Consider the following 21866-nt stretch of genomic DNA (forward strand, 5'->3'; position numbering starts at 1 on the left):
AGAGAATAGGAAAATTTTCCTTTTTACCAGAGTCTAGAGCTCCACTTCTAAATGCTGTCAGGTGCCTACATTATCTAAGGCCAAGCTCAGGCCTAAAGCCTGCTCAGGCAGGAATCAGTTCATTGTGAATTTAGCAAATTGCTACTGACCCATGATCCAGGGTTTGCCCAGCAGTATTTTCTCTATTAACACACTGCCTCCAACAGGCAGCAACAGACTCACTTTCAGTCTGCATTTCTAGTTGTTACTCCACCAAGGCTCTTGTAACAAAGCCTTTTGCATTTCTCCGTGAGACCATGTAAGATGAACTCACCCAGTTGCAGAAGCCATGATGCAGCCTCCATCTGCTGCAGGGGTAGTACAGCAGCCAGCTGAGTCGTGATTCATGCCAAAATTGTGTCCCATCTCATGGGCAAGGGTAGCAGCAACACCAATGGCATTATCAGAGTGATCCTGTGCAAGGGCAAAGAGGCACGTCAGCATTTGCCCTGTGCCTGTCCTGTGCACCTCTGTGTCGGGGGGTAAGTGGCACTGCTCATTGGTACATGTAGAAAATATCTACTGAAGGTACTCCTGCCTATAAGCAGGTGAGCTGGAGAACTTCACAGGAAATATTTTCTTCCTGGGTTTTTGGAGGCATCTATCTATGTATTCACTGCTGGCAAGAAACTTTATATTAGGTATTAGCAATTACTTACCATGTTTACTCCTCCTGACTGGAAATCAGAGCACATGGCCATCACGGGAGCCAAGCCTACTGTGGTACCTTTGAAGGGCACACCCCTAAAATCAACCCAGAAAGACCATGAAATGGCACTGAGGCACTTGAGAAGGCAGGCAGAGAAATACACCCTGCAGTGCACAGCTTCACAGATAGACACAGTGTCAGGGAGACACATTGTCTTGAGTAGTATCTTCAAGTACAGGACATCATAGCAGAGCTACAAAGCCTTAATATCTGTTTTTCTTGGACTGTTGCTTTGTTTTATGGGCCAGCCAGACAATCCTATTTTTTATAATGGTCTGGTGCCAAAAAGTGCTCCTGCTGAGCTTTGCAACAAGCACAGAAAAGGCTGTTTCTGGATCCTTAGTTGAGTACTGTTTATGAATACTTAATTTACCCTAAGCCTGATATTTGCCAGCTTGGGATTCAGGCACTTGACAGAGTACTAGGTAACACCTTTGAGGTGCAGCCACCCTCGGCTCCTGCCTGGTGAACTGGAATTCTGCACTGTCCCTGACAGCATGTCTGAAATTGTGCTCAGGACATGGCCAGGTGAAGACAAAATACAGTAATGTTAAAGGGAAAAAACCTCAACCAAACAAAACAAGAGAAAAAGTATTGTATCTCTGCATTTGAGCCCTACAGGTCCTCTGACTCACCACTATGTCCTGGTGGATGAATTACCATGGAAGAGGTAATGAGATCTGAGAGTTGCTGCAAATTTTTTTATTCCAATGACATCTGCATTGCTGGCCCTAATGAGATCAGTGGGCCATCAGCCATCAATCACAGGCCATCAGCTCCCAGCACTGGGACCCTGTGTCTCAGCAGGATGAGCTAGGAATGAATGCCTTCCACAAAGGGCTGAGCTCCCCTTTACAGGTCTTGCTTATGGTTTGCATTTTCTTGAAATTGTCCATGTAGCTGTGCCAGACCATGTGCAGCTGCTTGTGATACACAATATTAGTGATGCATTTTGAAGCACGTGTATTGAAACCCCTGCACAGCCCAGGACCTCTACCCTTCCTAAAATGGTTGTGTGCTGGGTGCTGGAGCTGAATGCTAGCTGAGAAGCCTCTACATAAATCTACCATTCTGAATCTTAGAACAATATGATCTTACAAAGTGATTTTCCACACACTCAACCCACTTGTCAGAAACAGGAGAAATCAACTTACGTGATTAGTTGGGCATTATCGTGTTTTCTGTGCACCCTCTCTTTGCTACTCCAAGCCAGAAAGGACTTCAGGGTGGAGTAGGGGTTCTCAGTTACATCACATTTATTCCAGTTACTCCAGATCTCCAGCCCCACCAAGGCAATCCGGATATTCATGGATCGGTAAAACTAAGATAGAGACAAGAAAAGAGATCATAAAATAAGCACCACAAATTTATTTTACTGTGTTTTAAATCTTGAATATATACCCTGCTAATTGCTACTAGAAATCCATATGTCCAGAGAAGATGCTCCCCCTGGAAATGCATTGCAACTTAGAGCCATAGCTCTGCAGAGAGAAATGTGCAAACACCCACAAACCTAAACTTGACTATAACAGAGACATTGAACTTCCATTTTTCAGTGAATGACAGACATAATACAGAGAAACAAAGACTGGAGACTGACATCATGTTTTATCTTCAGATATGTCAAAATTCCTGAAAAAAAAGGAAGGAAATAATCTGCTGCCCACATCGAGTACAAACAGGAGAAGTATTTATGGGCAGCAGTGTGGAGGGAGTGGTGGAAGGAGTTTAAGAGGAGAAGGGGAGTATGAAGGGAGTAAATCTGAAAAGTAGAAAAGTTTACTTCATCAGCACTGGGTAGCACTGCAAGAATGACCTCTGGAGGCTCCTTCCAGCTCTACTTCCCAGGTTTTCTACCATTTCAAGTGAATACATTAGGCCCTTGTCAAAAAGCATTACTTAGGTAACAGATATAATACAGAGATGTAGTAAAACACAAGATGCTCATGTTGGCTCCAAGGTAAGTAATGGAGATTCTCCCACCCCACTCTTGATGTTCAACAACACAGTTGTTTGGCAGCTGCTCTCCACTCCCCAAGTCATTGGAACTGCCAAAACATTATTCTCTCTCCCAAGAAGCCAGTCTTCCTCTGTCACAATTAATTCTCACATTTCATGATCTGGGCCTTGCTTTCCTCATTTCACACACACACAGTCTCACCTTATCCACATAATTAGCAGTCTCCACTAATTTAAGCCTTGTTGCTTCAATGCTGAAGTGATGCTTCTGAAACTGAACAAAATGAACATGTCAAGCAGCACAAAGGCAACTAGAAAGAACTGAAATGTGTTCAGACAAGTCACATTACTCTGAGAACAAGAAGGTAACTATGAAGTGAGGCCTGAAAGTCTCCCTTCATTGTACATCTGACTAAAATCCCACCTGTACATGTATATATATAGAATTCATCCCTGGCACCCCACTGCAGGGATGTTACTCAAGCAGTGGCAGTAACACAGTGGAGCAACCCAAACTTATCAGTGCCCCCAGAGCCAGGGGCTGACAAAGAGCTGAAAAAGGTGCCAGGTAAAATGTGTGGTAACATGACTTCATCTTTGAGCTCAAGGCTGCTATAGGGCTCATCAAATCTCACTCATCCAACCAATTTGTCTGTTTAAACCACCTGACAATTAATGAGTTAATTTTAGCAAACTGCTTGATTCAAAGGACTACACTGGCAAAATGTTTAGATTTTTGGTTAACAGATGACAAAACCTGGGACTTTTCTTCCAATGAGGGACACAGCAAAGTAAGGGCAGTTAATGACAACAACGTGAGGCTGTCTGCCCCAGCCTATCTAATCAAAAATGCTGAACAACATATGGCAGTTCCTGTGTTTTCTCAGGTTCCCTCGTGTCCTGCTGCCTAATAGAGAAAGCAAAATAGGTTCTGCCTCTTTAGTTTTGTTCAGAATGAATTATAGCCCAGAGCACTACGTGGCTTTCCCTACTGGAGTTTCAAGTTGTAAATTATGGATAGAACCAGCCTGACTCCCGTCTGTGCTGGAGATTTAACAATCAGCAAAACAGTGTGTGGTTTGCACTGTCAGTAAGGGTGTCTGGCACGCCATCCAGGTTGGGGATGGGGGAGGGACTGCTGACTTCACTCAACTTCTTCCAGACCTATTATGTGATCTGGAGCCTTAAAAATGTCTATTTATGTATCTGCTACCAGCTCAGAGCAGAGCATAATCATGGTTATCTTCTCTAGAGATTAAGTGTGCTGCAGAGTTAGAAGCACATCATGCCTGGAAACCCCCAAGTTCCTCTGTGCTGAAGGCAGTCTCTCCCACCAATAACTAGGACCAACTATTGCTGCCTTGGGAGGCCAGAACTGACCCTCCTCCCTCTTCCAAATCACATCCTGCATCTCTCCCCTGGCCAACAGTGGCTGATGGTGGTGGCAGAGGGGTCATGGCTGCTAGGACAAAAGTGACCAAGACACAGCTCTTCCTGTCTGCTGGTGAGGGTGGGAGCACTGGGATGGCAAGAGGAAACCTGCTGAGCTCCAGCTGCCCTCCCTGCCCTGGGAGATGCTGCAGGTGGGACGGTGCTCCATTGGTATAAACATGATCCCATTCCTTACCTCTGCATAATCAGCTACAAGCAAGAGCTCCACGTACTTCGTAGCCTGCAGAGTTTCCCTTTTCACCTGCAGGAGCAGCAACACAGGTTGTTCTCCAATATACCCCAAGAAACTCTTCAAAAAACATATGTACAGGTCATTTTTCCCAGTTCGTTTCTCACTAGCCATTCACCCCACCCCATCACACACAGGGACCTCCAGATGTGATTGACTTAGAGCAACCAAGTATCACAAATCAGTTTAGCTACAGCAAGTGCCCACGTGCCTGTCCTCAGCCCACCTGTTTGTTCACCCATTGGATGCAGAGATTTGTGCAGGAGCAGCTACACCCCACAACAGTCCCCAGAGTTCATTTATTTCCCTGCTGGAGCTGCTATTTCGCAACCAGCTTGCTACAAACCCTCTTAAATATTCTCCTTCACTTCACTTTCTGAGTTATGCTCCCAGAGAATGGCAGGCTTCACGGGCTGGGAAGAGATGGGCAATTTGAAGCATCATGCACGGACCAGGCTGAGGCCCCTCACCCTCTGGCGTGGTGGTTTCATCCCAGTTGTGAAGTCCCTGAGCCAGTCTTCAGCTGCATCCCCAGTGTCCTGGTAGCCACAGGCTCCTCTCTGCAATCTCAGGTTGTCCACCCTGTAAATCCAGTGCTGGTTTGGGTTGTTGGGGGCTGGCTCCAAGATATAGCTGGAATTGCTGCTCAGTACGATAAGTCCTCTGTTGAAACAGGAAGCAATGAAAGGGAAAGTTAATTACTATCACAGCAACTGGAGACAAATCCTTCTGCTGCTGCTGCTGAATTCCCAATTGACCCTGGCAAGACACTTATCCTTACCAGGCCAGTCAGTTCATTAATAAAAAGGATAGGAATATTTTGAGTTCAGAGGGGAAATCCCTGGGCTTCCATAAATTAAAATGTATTCAGTGGGCCTCAGACATTAAGAGACTGTTGGAGCATGTGCTAACCTGAGAAGTACCAATTTTTTTAATATACAGCTTTTTCTTTAGGGGCAGTGGAAGCTTTTCAACCAATAAGAGAAATTTGCCTCTAACAGAACTGATCTGATAAATGTGAAGACTTTATTTGTCAACAGAAAAACCAGAGTTTCCTCAGGCAAGTGCACATAGCCAGATGGTTATGGTTTTCTCAATAAGCATGTTGCAGCCAGGAGAGCTGGAAACCTGTGTTTGATGCCCTCTAGAAGATGTGTGGCTCGATGGGCAGCACACCTCCCTGTGCAGGCTCAGTGAGAACAGCCACGTGTGCTCAGCTCATGTGCCTCCCCAGAAGTTTTCTAACAATGTCAAAGAATTGCCAGCAGACACTGACAACTCAGGGATGCAGGAACCCTGCTGCTTGGGCACACTGAACATCTCTGTCCCTCTGCAGCTGGAAAGCAGAGCCTAGGAAAACACAGGCTGACAGAAGCACAGCACACCTGTGACTGCTTTTGCTTTTGGATTATTTATTGCAAGCCACAGGTGGCTGCACTGTCCTGTTTATCTCACTGGACTCTTTGGCCCGTGCTACATTCACTGAAGATGTCTCAGGTTTGCTTTGGCCCAGGCTGTTTCCTGGCTGGAGCCAGTCCCATCAGCCCAGCTTCCAATCAGCGCTCCAGAGCAGATGACCACTAATGTCAATAAAACCTGTGTGATGTTTTGGAAACAAACTCTGAGCTGGTGTAAATGAATGCAGCTCCTTGGTCACAAGGAACCCTTCATTTACTCCTGGCTGAGGATAAAAAACCCTCTTTTCCTGCCACAGACTCCACCACTCCCAAAGCAAAGGTTTCACATGCACAACACACGCACAACGCTGGCACCGCCCAGGGAGAAAGCAGAGAGCCGGGCTGACAACCCAGGAGGAAATTCAGACTTGGGAAGACTTTGCCCCAAAACACAAACTTGCCAGCTGTGAGAAACTGGGAGAAGGAGCTGGTTTCTGCATTACTGTAGAGTATTGAGCTGGGACGTGGTGAGCCCTGTCCCTGCCTGTAATAGATGCAGCCCTGAGTAACTAACAGGAGCCGTTTGCTCCAGTGGACTCTTGAGTTAAACTCAGTGATTGCAGCAGCCCACGTTGCCAGCACACAGGGGGAAGGGGCCAGGAGCTGGTACTAATGACACCCCAATTTCTGCATTTTCCCCAACATGCGCCTTTTAATGCCCAGGTCTGTTGGCTGGGTGGCCTTCAAGAACAGTTTTATGCACACAGAGAGAAACAGGGCAGCCAGGCTGCTGGGGAGCAGAGCTCGGGTGGCAGCACAGCAAGGAGCAGGGCAGAGGCATTCCCGCAGCTCCGGCACCACCAGGCACTCACCGCAGCCCTCGGCATGTGCTGAGCGTGACGCTGGAGTGCTCCCGGCCCCGCACGACCCCGTGGTAGAAGCAGTGGTCCTGGAAGGCAGAGGGAGGCAGGGTTGGTTGGCAATGGAGCTTTGGGGATGGACACGAGCTATATTTAGGCATCGCTGAGTCCCGTGCGGGCGCCGCCAGTACTCCAGTAATTGTTCTCTTTCCGCTGCATTTGGCAGCTGACTGTCATCACTAAATCTCTGTGACTCTGCATCGAAATTTGGCCTTTCAGCTGCCATGCGTGGCCTGTGCCAGAGCATCAAACAGCTCCTTGTTGCCAGTAAAAACTGAGAGCTTTGAATCCCCAAGGAAGCAACTCAAATGGCTGCAGCACTAAGGCCGACCCAAAGCTTTCTGCCTGTAACAGGAGCTGCCTATCGATGGCTGCTGGCCCTGGGTCAGGCCCCAAAGGACGTGACTTCAGCCCCAGAGAGGGTGACACCATGGGCAATGGGGAAGTAAGTCCCTGTCTTGGGGCTCCCAGCGAGACAAAGACAGCCTCTGGCAGGGACAAGGAGGCTTTGGGGCAGAAACGCCAACATATTCATCATATCCCTTCCCCTCACCCCAGGGCAGCGTTAGGAAAGATGATCTCATGGGGATTTTATCTCTTATTTTTGCTTCGCGACCAATGCACATCTTTGTGCTGCTGCAGCAGAGAGCCAGCCAAGGCCTGTGTGAGATGGGAAATTTATGGGACTTTTACTGAACAGCAGCCAGCTCACAGGGGCTTGTTTTTCCAAAGGCTGGGAAGGTCCCCAGCATGGAGCACCCAGTGGCAAAAACTAAAAGCAAGAGGATGAGCAGCGTGAGGAAAAAATGATTCCCCAGCACCCAGAGAGAGGGGAGCAATGCTGGCAGCTGACCTTGGCTCTCATAGCAGAGCTCAGCAAAACAGCAAGATGTTTTTACCATTTTTGGGGGATGGAGCAGCTTTCTCACAGGAACCTCCCAGGTCAGAAAGCCGGACTGCCCTCCCCTTCATCTTAAAGCTGTGGGAACCTGTGCACTCAAAGAAAGGCTCTGGAGGAAGAGCCTCCCTCATGTCTCTGAGCCCCCTGCCCGGTCTCCCCTGCAGCTGTGGAAGGGAACATGCTCTGCACTCACCGTGTGGGTCAGGGGGGTGGTCTGGGCTTGGCCAGTCTGGCTGTAATGGGTCTCGGTGTAGCCTGGTGCAAAGAGGTTTCTGCAGACACAGTGGAGGGGGAGAAAGAAAAGAAAAAAAAAAGCCAGTTAGACCTTTCTTTAGGCATAGATTTATGCTTCGTAGGGGTGCTAGAAAATCAGCTAGATCCAGCTCTTCTATTTCCAGTGTAAATATTCCTGTTGCTGTGAACCACTGTTGTGGACTCGGGGCAGTCACTGTTTTCTGCCTGTAGTGTGAAACCAACTGCAGCAGCCTGTGAGGGCAGGCAGGTACTCACAGGACACCAGCTGTGCTATATCTCTGCACTCTGCTCTGGGAGATCAGCACGTTTTGCCTGCCAGGCCCTTGTTAACACGCTGTCCCCAGGGAGCAGTGGCAGCTCCTGATGGCTCCAGAGCCACTGCAGGACCGTGCCACAGGCTGTGCTGCCCCGTGCAGATCACACTGGGATGGCACAGGGTCAGGAGGTGGAAGCACAGCCGACCTTGCCACATCATTCTACGTGCCCTGGCAGGAGCTGAGCACTTCTCAGGGAGCACATCCGCTTCTGAAAGGGTGCAGCAAGCCATCTAAGTGCTCTTTCAAGCCATTTATTAAATTAAAACAATAACAGAGAGCCTGTTCCTGAGTTCAATTAGGCACCAAGATCCAATTCCAGCAGCTGCAAGTGAACAACTCAATTTTTACATGGCAACTTTTAAAAAAAAAAAACAGAAACCCAACATCATCATTGACCCCTAATGGGTACAAGCCTCTGTGCAATTTCCTCTCTATTGCCAAGTTATACCCCAGATATACTGGGATTAGATTCAAAGCAAGCTCATCACAGGCCAGTTCAGGACACCTCTGGGCACTGGTGTGAGTTCTCAGCTTAAATCCAGACTGTCTCCAGTGCCCAAATCTGAGTACAATCATAAACCAATCCGCATCTGCGTTTCAACTTCTGCCCAGAAGCCAATTCACATCTTTGTTCCAGGAAAATGCTGATTCCTGAATTTGAATTTGTTCATGTCATCCTCATGTACACAATATTCTCCCTGTCTTCAGCCCAGTATCAGACTAAAAGTCTATAAAAGGAGGTCCTGTGCACTGAATAGAAAGCATTTTGATTTTGCTCCAGAGGAAACAGCCTTCTCCTTCTTTTTAAACATCTGCATTTGCTAAACAGTGATGTAAAAAAGTACAGCAAGTCAAAATTTGGGCCAAACCAAGAAGGTCATATCCTGTGTCCATCTCAGCAGTCACAAATGTAGGTTTAAAGCAGTTTTTTAAAACAATAGCTTGACTTCCAAAAATTTGGAGAAGGATCACAGAACACGCCCCATCGATGAAACACACTTCTGCAGCAACCCCATGGTGCTGTCAGGCCACCAGAGTGCCACATTTGCCATCCACGAGGATGCCACATGCACCCTGGGCAGTGCATTACTAGATGCAGCTGCAGCTCAGTCCTTCTACATCCCTGTTTAATGCATTCCATGCACTAGATTTTAGACCTGTGAACTGCAAGAAAGCAAGAAAAAAAAAAGTTTTCCTCTTTTCTTTGCCTGATTTCTTTAGGCTGGATGAAGAATCAGAAGCAAACCCAGAGATTTTTCCATCTGCCCTGGCTTTTGGTATGTGGCAGTCAGGTCTAATCTACCTTGAAAGCCTCTCTGTTTAAATAAGGGATTGGGTGCTTGTGACATCTAATTAAATTAGGTCAGAACGACAGGAAACTGAACCTTTTATCAAAGTGTTTGAAAGTGCTCTGCCCATCTGGCATCCACACCTGAATAAGTACTGATGGTTTACTGATAGGCAAAACCCTGTGCCACTGTTGTGTTTGATAGCATTTGATGTCAGGAATATAGCAGCTTTTATCTCCACTTTTAAAGTTCAGCATAGCCCAGAAAAGCTAATTCTGCCTCTTTCTGATGTGTTAATTCTCATCACTAGGTGCTGTCAGAGATCAGAAGGCAAGTTTGCTGCGTTCAGCTATCCCAGATCTGTAAACTGAAGATAAGCACCACAGCACCATCCCACAGAACACAACTCCCTTGATCTCCCTGACTGCAGCATGAGGGTGCAATAAACAAATATTTAATCAACAGATTGCATTAACAAGGAAATTGTTTTGAGCAGTATCAGGTATCTGGTCTGTGTCAGGAGAGCAGACAGTAAACCAGTGTGTATGTGTGTTCTTACAGCCAGACACCAGCCCATGGTTTACAGTAGCTGAGGCTCTGCACAGCCTGCTTGTCTCATTCTCAAACAAGCACGCTTATGTTTTCTTCCTGCTCCTTTATTCTTGGAAAGCATTTGCTATGAATAGCTATTTTATCTCTTCTCCAGCACCAGCCATAAGACTCCTCAGTGCTGTGACTCCTGTCCAGCCCCAGGGCACTGCTGCCCAGCCCTGGTGCTGAACTGAACCGTGCTGAGCACCACAGCCCAGTACACCAGATTTCAGGGCACAGGATGATGCCACACAACACAGGATGTGTGCACATCTTTTCCTATCTGCAGACTCAGGCTCTGGCCCCTTCTAGAGTAGATTAAGGTGCTGAGAGCTCTGCCTGAATTTTCAAGGACACTTACACAGCTGCTGAAGTGAAAGTCTGTGTCATCTCCATGTTACAACTTTCAAGGTTCTCTCCACCACTTGAATCCTACCCTGCACCACAGGCTCCCTATGAAAAGTCCAGTTTCTTATTCTGAGCTTGAAGCAGCCCTGTTTTGAAGACAGTTCCCAGCCTTTAATGCAGGAGAGCCCTGGGGCTCTTGCAGTACTGCTAAGAATGGATGTCACAGTGGATTGCACAGTGTGTGGTGAGGACGGCAGTGAGGAAAGAGGAAAACAACAGGACATCTTGCAACACCCTTGGGGTCCTATCTCACTATGAGCCTGTCAAAGTTCATTCCCAGCCCAACTCACTTCCTCAGCGAGCGCCAAGCTTTCACCAAACTGTAAATAAACAGCAGACAAGCCTTCTTGCCACCTCAGAGTGCACCACAGTTACCAGCCAGTCTTGACCCTCTTCTCCACATATACCAGTTGTTGGATAAACAGGAGATAGACATGCATACCCCAAAACCTTATCTGCCATAATTTCAGGACAACATCGCTGCCAAGCTGAACAGCTGATTCCAGGGGAGCTCAGCCCTGCAAAGCACAGATGGAACTGCTTGACCATTTCCAGAAGAGCACAGAGCTCACCTCCTTGATGGAGAAGGAAAGTCTGGAAAAAACAGCACAATTTGATGCTTTCTTCTCAGTTACATTACATGTCTCAGCGACCACTTCTCCGGCAACTCACACTGAAGCTGCAAGAGTTTGGATGCAAAATAACATCACCTAAAGCCTTCTGAGATCCAGTCAGGCAGCTGGCAGACCACTTAGCACACATCATCTTCCTAAAAGGCAGCACAGAGTCCCTCATTAGAGGAGTTATCAGGATGAAGAATTGATGAAGTCAGAGGAAAACCTGGTTTTGATGGGAGTACTCTCCTTTGCTAAACCTCAACAGCAGCTGCAGCCTATTTGAGGCCAGGGTAAGCTACACAGGGACCCTCAGGATGTTCTAGAGAAGCCCTCACACCTTTCCAGCAGGGACCAGCTTTTGTCAGGATCAGTCAGTCTCCAAGGTCCAGCTCAGCATCCAAGTTCAGGGTGGAATAGCCTGCTCTTGGCAGGGTTTGTTCCCCGGAAAGCCTTGGGAGCCGGGTTAAATACAAGCACGGAAGCCAAACGAAGGAAGAGTGGCTCGGTGCCATAATGTACAGATGGCTTGGGACTGTTTCTGCTGATGACCGACGTGGAGGGATCTTGGTCCCGCTCCAGCCTGTCAATGATATCATTGTCTGACACAAAGCCCTCCTCCCTGTGCCGCTGTGCTGCTCCCTGGAAGGGCCCTGCATGCAGAGCTGACAGGACATGGCAGCCTGGCTCTGTGCTGAGGGAGGTCACATACTTCACTCATGAACTGATGGTTTTGCACAGGAGAGACAGGCTGAGGGTGCAGGGCTTTCTTGGCAGGCAGTTGCCCCTGTAGCACCCCTGGGGATGGTGCAAGAACAGGCCTCCAGCTCATCTGGCCACTGCTGAGGAGCAGAGAAGCAGCAGGGGGGAGAGGGGCTGCACGGCACACCCAAATGCTCCTAAAAAACAGCAGAAGTAAAACTGAGGCCCTTCTTACATGACCATGTTCACTTGAGGGAGTGCACTTTTCCCAGCTGCTCTGGAGAACCTCGCCCCTATTTTCCCGATAAATGAGAGCAGTTTTCTATTGCCTGTGAAACATCACTTGTTAGCACAAGCCTGAGGGGCTCAGAGCCCTCTCTCCCAGTGGACCACCATGAATGCGCTCAGTTCCACCAGCCAGAGATCACCCACAGGCACCCAGAGGGCCCTGGCAGCATTCTGGTGCTCTTGCTATTTGGAGCAAGAAGGATTTTTTATAATTTGGTCCCATTGGCAATCTTTTTTGGGTTCATTTTTACAGAGAGGCTAGTCTGCATGGACCTCTGCCAATTTAAAAACACCCAGTAGTATCCAGGAGATGGACATGGTTTTTATTTCCTCCCCAAAACCAAAAACCAAATGGTCCATGAAGCTCTTGTGAGAAACATCAACATTAATTTTTCAGTCGTGGGACCAAGAAAAGTGAAGCCTTCAGTCTCTTACATCTCTTTCCCTGTCTCTTTCCTCAAATCACAATAAATCTGTCCAGCCAGGCTGCCAACATCTGGGGGTGGAGGGAATTGATTCTCCCAAGAAACTTTAGACATCATATTTCCATCTACAATTTGTGGTCCCACTCCATTGTCTCTCAGCAGGATCCAAGTAGGGTAAGAAGGGGAATTTGAACTCTAATCTCTCAGTCACTTAAGTGTTCCCAAAGGTCAGAATTTATTATCAAAAAACTGAAGTGACCCCAAGTTGAACATGACCAACACATGACCCATGACAACATGACCAGGCAGGTCTGCTTTCCATATCCATCACTAGTGTGAAATGGGAGATTTCAAGTTTCTGGAATATTCCAGTCAAAACCTGGCACTTCATAAAACCAATGAAATCCAAAATTTTTTTCTTGATGAGTTCCATCCAGATGAATCCTGGAGCCCTTAAGCTCCCTTCCTCAAGAGCTTTTGCTAAGAACATGCTTATTGTGCAAACACAGCAGTTTGGAAGGAAAAAGTAGCTTCCCAGCTATTGAGATGGAACTAAACAAATCATTTGTAGGTTCTGGGAAAACCTCACAGTCTATAGACTCTCCATCCCCTTTTGCCATCTGCATCATCTGTGACATTCACTGTGTAAATCATGTTAAAGGACCGAAGCAAGATTTGTCACATAGCCCCTCACCTTACCAACAGGAACCATAAAAGTTGCCCAGAGAGGAAAAAGGAAATAAAATAAATGGAGAACTGGCTGATAATGGGTCAGTGCACAAAAGATTTAAAAGGCTTCATTTCCTTATCTCTTCCTCTCTGCCCCATATAGAGGAATCACTGAATAATCCAAGGGAATGAGGAGGCTGAAAAGTAGCTATGGTTTTCCAGGTCCCACCCCTGTTTTCCTAATGACTCCAAGAGACAGTAGAACAGGATGAACTCAATTTCCTTCTTTTACACAACCCTTACCCCCTCCCCATGAAGGAAGACCATTAGACACTGATGATGTGTAGCCCATCAGTGGAATAATCTCATATATCCTTCCTGCTCGGAAATGGGCAGCAACTTCGCCTCTTCCTCACTCAGTTGGTAGGAGAGGTCCTGGGAAATGTGCAAAAGCAGGAAACAGTGAAATACAAGTGACACAGTTCTCTTACTGCACCGCTGAGAGCATCAAGTGGGGTGGGAGTGCTCATCCCCTACCCAGGTGGGGCTAGAAGAGATTGGGAATGATACCACTTCCTATCAGAGCCAGTTGCCCAGGAAAAAAACCTATCTGGATGGCTCCCAAGATCAGACCAGATGAGCTTTGGACTTCCTTTGCAGTGTCCTCAGCCAGTTGCTGCACATCTCCTCTGGGGCTCTGCCACTAAGTGCCCCTCGCCGTCACGGATGTTGTGGGCAGGCAGCATCCAAAATAGGCAGCTAAAAATCCAGGCTGCTCACAGGATTCACTTGCAGGCAGGGACATCCCCTGGAGAAGCCTCCACTACCCTTGGCAGCTGAGAGGGCCTTTCCCAAGTCTATTCTTCCCATGAGAGACACAAAGTGGAAGAGAACAGGGAGGAAAGTCTTGTTCATACTTTTCCTGAACTCAGGTTAAAAGATAAATTACACGCAGGTTTCTGCTGTGCAAATATGAGCTCTCCACTAAGAAAAGACTCACACCAGGCACTGCTGCCACACACATTGAGAGCCTCTCAGCATCCCCTCCCTGTTTGGCTCAAAGCTGCTTTTTATTAACAAATGCAAATGCCTTTTACAAAAAGTCACTTTTCATCCAAGGTTTGCAACTCAGATTCTTCCGCTCCTAAGCCCCAGCCAAATTTAAATCTGCTTTATAGGCATCTCTCCATATATTTGTTGTTTGTGCAGCTTTGAGCTTTCCAATCCCGCAGCTGCAGGACATGGTTTTGAGTCATTTAAAACAAGCCTGAGTCGTTTGGAGGATATACTTTTGTCGTTATTCAGAAATATTAACTAGTGTCATGAACTCTGCTTGGAACTAAAGTGTGGTTCTGTTTTCTTATCAAAATCCCAAGCAGGAAATAATGCAATATTATGGTAATGCAATAACTGTATTTGTAAATATATGAAGCCCAAATGTAGATCTGTGCTGAGCTTATTACAAAACACAAGGTTGTGCACAGCTCTGAAGCAAGATATGCAATAATTCCTGTGTTTCACTTCTGTGGATGAACATAATGTCCTTTTCATATGGAATATGAAATCACAGGCTTGGTGTGAACATTACTTCCACATATTGAAACCAGCACCTTTCTTCCAAAGCTACTGCATCCCTACCAAAGCTGTACAGATTATGCCACATCCCCTACTTTTCAAAGCAATCTCATCAGTTCTGTCTCTCCATAAGGAGAGTGGTGAATGTGTAACAAGGCTGCCTAATCCCCCAAGAACATAATTTTGAGTACTTTTAGTAGCTTGGCAAATCTTCTTTCTAGCTTTGGGAACCATTGGGTAAATCATATCCCAACCAAACCCAAATTATGCCCATCATTTTATGATTTGAGTGATGGGAGTCTGGGATGTGGATACAAGAGCAAAACAGGGGTCAGGCAGGTGTGTTCACACCCCTGTCATGAGCCCAGGAACAGAGCTGGAGCACAGCACCAACCTTGGTAGCAAAGCTGGTTTCCAGAAACTCCTCTAACTTGAGCAGTTAAATGACACAGAACTCTGGGTCTTATTTTAATTTCAAAAGCCCCAAGTACCTTCCTGGAAGTTGCAGTTCTCTTACGCCCACTTCCATGTGAACTCAAAACCAGGAGCAGACAGACTTTAGACAACTTTGAAGGGACACTTCCCACTCAGAAGATTTCACTTTCTCTCCCACTGTCTGGGCACCAAACAAACTCTTCACAGAAGTCCTGGATGCTGCAACTACTCAGCACCCCAAAGCTCAGCTAAAATCTCAGGCTTCCCTGTAAGACCAGTAAGTGCAATAATGAGCTTCTGGGGGCTGTGGAGCAACCCCAGGCTGGGAACCTGAGGAGCCAGGCTGGGCTCTGCCTTGCCCCACACTTCAACAGGGAAAAGCAGTTTGTCTTCACTTAGAAGTGCTCTATGGATGCTGATAAACAGCATCCACAGGGCTCCCAGGGATGACTTCATCATTCCACTTTCAATCTGAGTGTCTCTACATTACTTCTGCACCTTCGCAAGCCTCTGACAAGTGGAGCCTCTCCACTAATCAAGCTCAGACTTGCATTTTGGCACTGCATCATCATCTTTCTTGAGCAAGGACTTTGGGCCTGGCAAGACTCCCTCATGAAACACTGCTATCTATGAATCACCTGCATTTGCCACAGAAAATAAAAGCAGAAAACTCCAAACCACTTGCTGCATTTCACCAGCCCTAGCAGGGAGATCCATCCTGCAGTGGAAGTGTGTGCACAGGCTTAACCCTGTGTGTATACATCTCAATGAATGAAAATGCATTTCAGGAAATAAACACAATAGAAACCTTCTATTATTATAATTCTGTTTACTAACACCAGCAATGAGCTTTTCTGTGCTGTAAATAGCACAGCACGGCTCCCGCGAGGCACCTGGAGGCTATGTCATCATGTTTGGAGCACAAATGGATTAACTCAGCAAGGATCCTTTCTCTTGCCAGCTTCCACTGTGCCAGAAATATTCACCTTTGCATAGCAACTGCAGAATAAGCAAGACCTGACAGTCCTGGAAGGAGACCCCCAGCAGCATCAGCAGTTATGCTGCTTCCAGGTTCAGTTCAGAGCCTGGCTTGGTACCACTGTCGTCAGCAACAGCTATTTCTCCTGCATTAGACAGGATTGAGTTAGCAGTGCTCATGGTGCCTGGTCTCTATTTTCCCAGCTGAGAGATGCCAAAACACACAAAATGGATAGCAGTTTCTGTTTAGTTCTACACAGGTGCATGACTGCCTGTCAAAAGCACCTCGCTTTTGCAGCACTGAAACTCTCAGTAGCTTATTACAGGAAACACCTTGTAGGATATACTTTCCTTCCATCAGCCATAGATTTCAGGCTTTAATGCAGACAGGGCTAAGAAAAACCTGGTTTTCCTCTACAACACTGAATATCACTTAGGTTTATGCACTGCCATCAGAACTAGTACAAGACAGAACTTCTACAGACAAGCTTCTTGAGCTGAATTTCCAGCTGCTCTTCCTCCACTGAAAACTAATATACTCACAGGGCAGAGGGGCTCTGGGGCAGCATCCAGACCAGAATCCTTCTACCTACCTAAATCTCCTGCAGCTTCAGCTGAATTAAATATGCATCACACCCTATGATAGCACACAGCATTGCTGTCTCATGCCTGAGAGGAGGCTGCATTTCCCTTAATGCAAAAGCAATTTTTCAGTCTACTTTAGCATGAAGGGCACTAATGGAATTGAAACTGTCAGACCATTTCTCCTAGGAAGCAGAGCAGGACCTCTTTGGCTCACAGCAAATAAAATCCTCATTAGAGTCACACTGACTCTAAAGCACCGAGCCATTTGGTAAATAGGGAGCTTCATATCAGCAACATTTTCCAGTTCATGTAGTAAGAATTATGATGTAAAAATAAGTTTACACACTGAGGGTCAGGTCACCATCTGCTTTTTGCTGACAAAGCTCTGTTACACTCCATACTGCTTAGGTGATTAACATCTGAGGGGACTCAGACTTGGAATAACCTTGAAATCCAGAGAAGGACTTCCTCATCCTGTCTTTATCAAAACCCTGTTGAAGTCAGTGGAGGTTTTCCTGTTGATTTCACTGTAATCCTTATTCATTATTTTAGTGAGATCACAATGCAAGGCACAAGCACACTTACCTATTTTTCTCCAGTTCCAAGACGAGCTCCTGGCCTTCTGCCTTTACCATAACTTCAGCTCTGAGTGGATGCTGTGTGTAAGAGAGATGGTGCCTGTTACTCATACACCATAACTACAAACACATCCACAAACACAAATTGTTTCCCTGGGAATTGCAGCTGACCTTAAACCACTCCTTGCCTTCCTCCTACTTCAGACCTGAAGTGATGGGGAAGGGAAGGGATGGGCTGTGGTGGCTCCCAGCTCCAGACACGCTGCTGCATCCCACGGCACAGCCATGCAGAGCCAGGAAGCAGTACAGGCACACTGCTGGGATGCTGTACCTGGCCTAGTGATCCTGGTGTCTCGGGAGGAATAATGGGTTCAGACAAGGCAACAAGTGCCGGTGCTGGAGCGCTTGGAAGGAGCACTGGGTGGAAGGAGCGTGCTGTACCCCCCTCTCCTGTACACTGTGCCCCAGAATGAGCTAGTTAACCAAAGCTTCCTTTGTTGTCACAGCAGAAAGACATTTTTAGGAGCCTGTTTCAGGACGGGGGATTCACATCTCTTCCAGAGATTTTCACATAGTTCCTTTACTCACAGAAAAAGACAGTAAAAGACATGCAACAGAGTCCCTTGGATGCCTTTAGGCTCTAGCCATTGTAAAGACAGTATTCCACAGCTGCTGTTGTTTAAGTCCCAGGCTGCCAAGGGACTGGAAACCATGACAGCAACTTTCTAGTGTGTTCAGGCACATGCTACAGCCCTGGCTTGCAATCTGTCTGCAGCTCTGAAGGAGGACACAGGACAACAGGCTCCCTAAGGCCTGCTGGTGTGAACAGAACAGACCCTAATTTCTTAGTGGAATGGCAAATGCATACACTATAACCAACCATTTAAAAAAGAATCATTCAAAACACTGAAAACATAGAATATGCTTTCTAGAGGACCAACTAGAAGGGCCTCTGAGGTCTCCAGTTTTACCTCCCTCAAAGCAGGACCACTACACCTAAGCTCAGCTCGGGATTTCTGAGTCTGAGTGCTTTCTCATAAAGGAAATGGATGAACAAATTTCCCAGAAGAGAAATAACTCATTTGATAACAACACACTTCTCTATTCAGCTGGAAGAAAAAAAAGAAATTATGAGAACTGGTGAGAAAATTAACCCATAGTACTTTCTAAATCAATGCTGGAGAAGATTTTGCAGAACACAACAACTGAAAGTGAAATAAAGCAAGACTGACTGAATGGGACTCTCTGATGATAGATCTGTCAGCCCAGAGATATGCTCACTTGTCACTTCATCAAATCCAACTTCTTTCATCAGCTCCCTGCTCATATTCTGCGTTTTGTTCATCCTTCCTTCAGTTTCCAGGACTTTGCATCAGGCCCGCACAGATGATGCAAAACGAGTTAATACATTAAGGGTATACAACAAGGGCTAATTCCAAGGGTCTGAGTTTCATTTACAACCACAGGTACTCAGTACATCTCAAGGTAATTCTGTGTTTCAGTAACTAAATGTAACTGGGGGGTCTGAGGGTCTCCATCACTGTAAAAGTCTCTTCACAAAGGTTGTGCAAACATCATTATTACGAATATCACCCTCCTTTCTCCTTCAGTAATCCCACTGCTCCAGAGTCCATCAATTGCTGTGTAACTGAAATATCCCAGCTGCATATAAGCTTTGCTAACACTCATTTCAGAGCCAACAGGAATTTGCCTGAAACAAACCAAGTACAACCCCTGAGACCCAGCAAATTTATACAAGGGGAAACGCTGTCCAGATGTATTTGCATCACTATCAATAACAGAACCAAAACTTGCAGGCAGCACTGCAAAGGCACTTTAAAGAGAATTAAGATCATGAGAGAGTCACTGTAGCTTTTTTTTTGGTGTAATATGACACAATAATAAGTTTTAGAACCCCCAAATAACAGCACAATAATAATAATAAATTAATAATAAATACTCAAGAAAAATCATGGTATCGCCCCATAAAGCTTCCCCTTTTTTTGGTTCACAACGTAAATAACACCCTCTGGATTTTCCTCTTTCATTTGATTATGCAACTGTAATTGCTTCTGATTGTGACAACACAAAGTTGTGTTTGTGTTAAGTCTGGCACCCCAGCAATTCTCAGAATGGCCAGAGACTACTGACACCCCACTTCATCCATCCATGTAACAGAAGCAGGGCTGTGATCTGTATCAACATATACTGTGTCTAAAACACAATTAAACCCACCTGAGCTACTGGTTGGCTTTTTTTATTTTAGTGAAGCCCCCTCACAGCTGGGATTTGTAGAATCATAGCACAGTTTGGGTTGGAAGGGGCCTTGAAGATCGTCTAGTTCCAACTCCTCCTGCCATGGGCAGGGACATCTTTCACTAGACCAGGTTGCTCAGAGCTCCATCCAACCTGGCCTTGAACACTTCCAGGGATGGGACACCCACAGCTTCTCTGGACAACCTGTTTCAGTACCTCACCACCCTCACAGTCAAAAATTCCTTCCTAATATCTAATCTAAACCTGACATCTCAGCTTAAAGCCATTCCCCCTTATCCTGTCACTCCATGCCCTTGTAAGAAGTCCATCTCTGGCTCTCTTACGGATCTTTTAGGTACTGGAAGGTGCTACAAGATCTTCCCAGAGTCTTCTCCAGCTGAACAAGCCCAGCTCTCTCAGCCTGTCTTCATAGGAGAGGTGCTCCAGCTCTTGGAGCATCTTCACTGCCCTCCCCTGGCCTTGCTCCGACAGGTCCGTCTGTGCTGGGGACCCCAGAGCTGGACACAGCACTGCAAGTGGGGTCTCACCTAAGCAGAGTAGAGTGTCAGAATCCCCTCCCTCGACCTGCTGGTCACACTGCTTTTGATGCAGCCCAGGACACAAATGGTGTTCTGGGCTTATCTCCCCCTAAAGCAGATGCCTCTCTTCAGCTGTTCCCTAAATGCCACTGATTGTATGGCCCCACTCCCGTTTCACAGATCTGGTAGATACATATCGAGGTTTCAAGGCATGGCAGAGGGCAGGGTGAAAGCAACGCCCAGATATGCCAGCCAGCTCATTCAGCCTTTCCCGGGATCCAGATCCTGGCTCATCCCCACGGCTCGTCACAGGTTAACAAACCCAAAACGCGCATCAACAGGTGCTGCACTAACCGCGACATCTTCCCTGCGCCTGGTAACGGTGAGGAGGCTTGAAAACAAACCAGAAATGACCTACCTTGTGGCTGCCGGGGCCGCCCAGGGCTGCCCAGTGCGGCACCACCACCTCGGGCTGCAGCTGCGCTGCGGCTGCGGAGACAAGAGGAGCCGCTCAGCACCCCCGGCCCCTCCGCACCCCGGGCTTGGACAGCACGGAGCCGGGGCAGGAGAGGAGAGGAGCTCTGCGCTGGTTGTAGGAAAAGCAGGAGGATCCCCCAAGCCCCCCACTCACCCACCCATCCATCCTCCCACCCTCCCTCCCCGGGGGCTCCCGCAGCCAGAGGCACCGGCGCAGGGCGGGGGTCACCCCGCACTCACGGCGCGGTGGCTGCAGCAGCAGCGAGAGGGCGATGCCGCAGAGCAGCCCCCGGCCCCGCATGGCTCCGGGTACGGACCGGCTCGGCCGCCGCCGCCCGCCCTATAAACCCGCCCGCCGCTTTTCTCCTCCCACTGGCCCGAATCCGCCCTGCAGCCCCCCTCCTTCTCTTCTTCTTCCAGCCCATCCCTTGGGCTGCACCGCGGGGATGCTCTCCGGGTGCTGTAGCGGCTCTGCCCTGCGCCGCGGGGCTGTGGGGCTGGGCTGTGTCCCCCTCCCGGGATATCGGGACAAGGGGAAGCCTGAGCACCTCCTTGCAACAGCTAGGAATGAGGGGAGACCTCGGGGAGGGAAGCAGCTCAAGAGGCTCCCGTAAGAGCTGTGCTTATAGCTTCAGTTGTTTATTTATTTATTTGCTATATTTATGTGTAATCTTATAAAACCATTCATTAGCTGATCCCGTGGTTCCAAAGACATCCTAAATCCCTCCACTCCTGGAAAATGCATTACCCCTGGACAGCTGAAGGGATAAAGGCTAGATTTTTATGTGCCTATATAAAAGGGCAGAACCAAAAACATGTTCAGTGTCTCTCTCCCCTTATGGTAGATGGAAGGGCCAGGCTTGAGGAAGAGCTTGGGAACGTCCATAGCTCATATTCCCTGTGCTGCCCTTCAGGGATATCCACTCACTCCCATGAGGCTCCCAAAGGAGCATCCCTGTCTTCTCCTGCATCCTTCAGGGCTGAGTCATGGGTTGAAGTCCACACATCATTTCTTTGCCAGTCCTTTGCCTCTCAGGGAGCTGAGAACCTGGAGGTGTGAGACGCAGTGTCTCACTGCTGAATTACATGTGGGGTTAGGGTGATATCAGGAGAGGAGAGTTAGTGGGGTCATGCTGAAGTTACCAGCTGCAAACACTGAGTCTCCACAGTGCTGTAGATGCTCCTTGCACATGCTGAGCCCATAAAAAGCAACTGCCTTCCCTGTGTCAATGTATTTTTGCCTCAATCAAGGCTGCACGGGTGGACTGGCATGAAGTTT

General features: G+C 47.5%; 1 protein-coding gene across 2 annotated transcripts in view; it reads right to left on the bottom strand.

Annotated features, from left to right (window-relative positions):
- Positions 1–21047, bottom strand: part of ADAM19 (ADAM metallopeptidase domain 19) — a 33999-nt gene extending 12952 nt beyond the window's left edge. Inside the window, exons 1-11 of one of the 2 annotated variants that reach the window (XM_039385263.1) lie at positions 20961–21047; positions 20529–20599; positions 17323–17393; positions 7800–7878; positions 6658–6734; positions 4859–5051; positions 4335–4400; positions 2910–2981; positions 1903–2069; positions 699–783; positions 314–453 (exon numbers count right to left, since the gene is read on the bottom strand). In XM_039385263.1, the coding sequence (XP_039241197.1) occupies positions 314–453; positions 699–783; positions 1903–2069; positions 2910–2981; positions 4335–4400; positions 4859–5051; positions 6658–6734; positions 7800–7878; positions 17323–17393; positions 20529–20599; positions 20961–21012 (1073 nt within the window). In that variant the 5' untranslated portion in view covers positions 21013–21047. Of the gene's footprint in view, positions 1–313; positions 454–698; positions 784–1902; positions 2070–2909; positions 2982–4334; positions 4401–4858; positions 5052–6657; positions 6735–7799; positions 7879–17322; positions 17394–20528; positions 20600–20827; positions 20895–20960 lie in introns of those variants that run through there. The other variant, XM_027718691.2, reaches the window with a different exon arrangement.
- Between the last annotated feature and the right edge of the window lie 819 nt (positions 21048–21866).

This window comes from Pipra filicauda, unplaced genomic scaffold, assembly GCF_003945595.2.
Source record: "Pipra filicauda isolate LSUMZ 115617 unplaced genomic scaffold, ASM394559v2 scaffold3_size10097308_pilon, whole genome shotgun sequence".
Taxonomy (NCBI): domain Eukaryota; kingdom Metazoa; phylum Chordata; class Aves; order Passeriformes; family Pipridae; genus Pipra; species Pipra filicauda.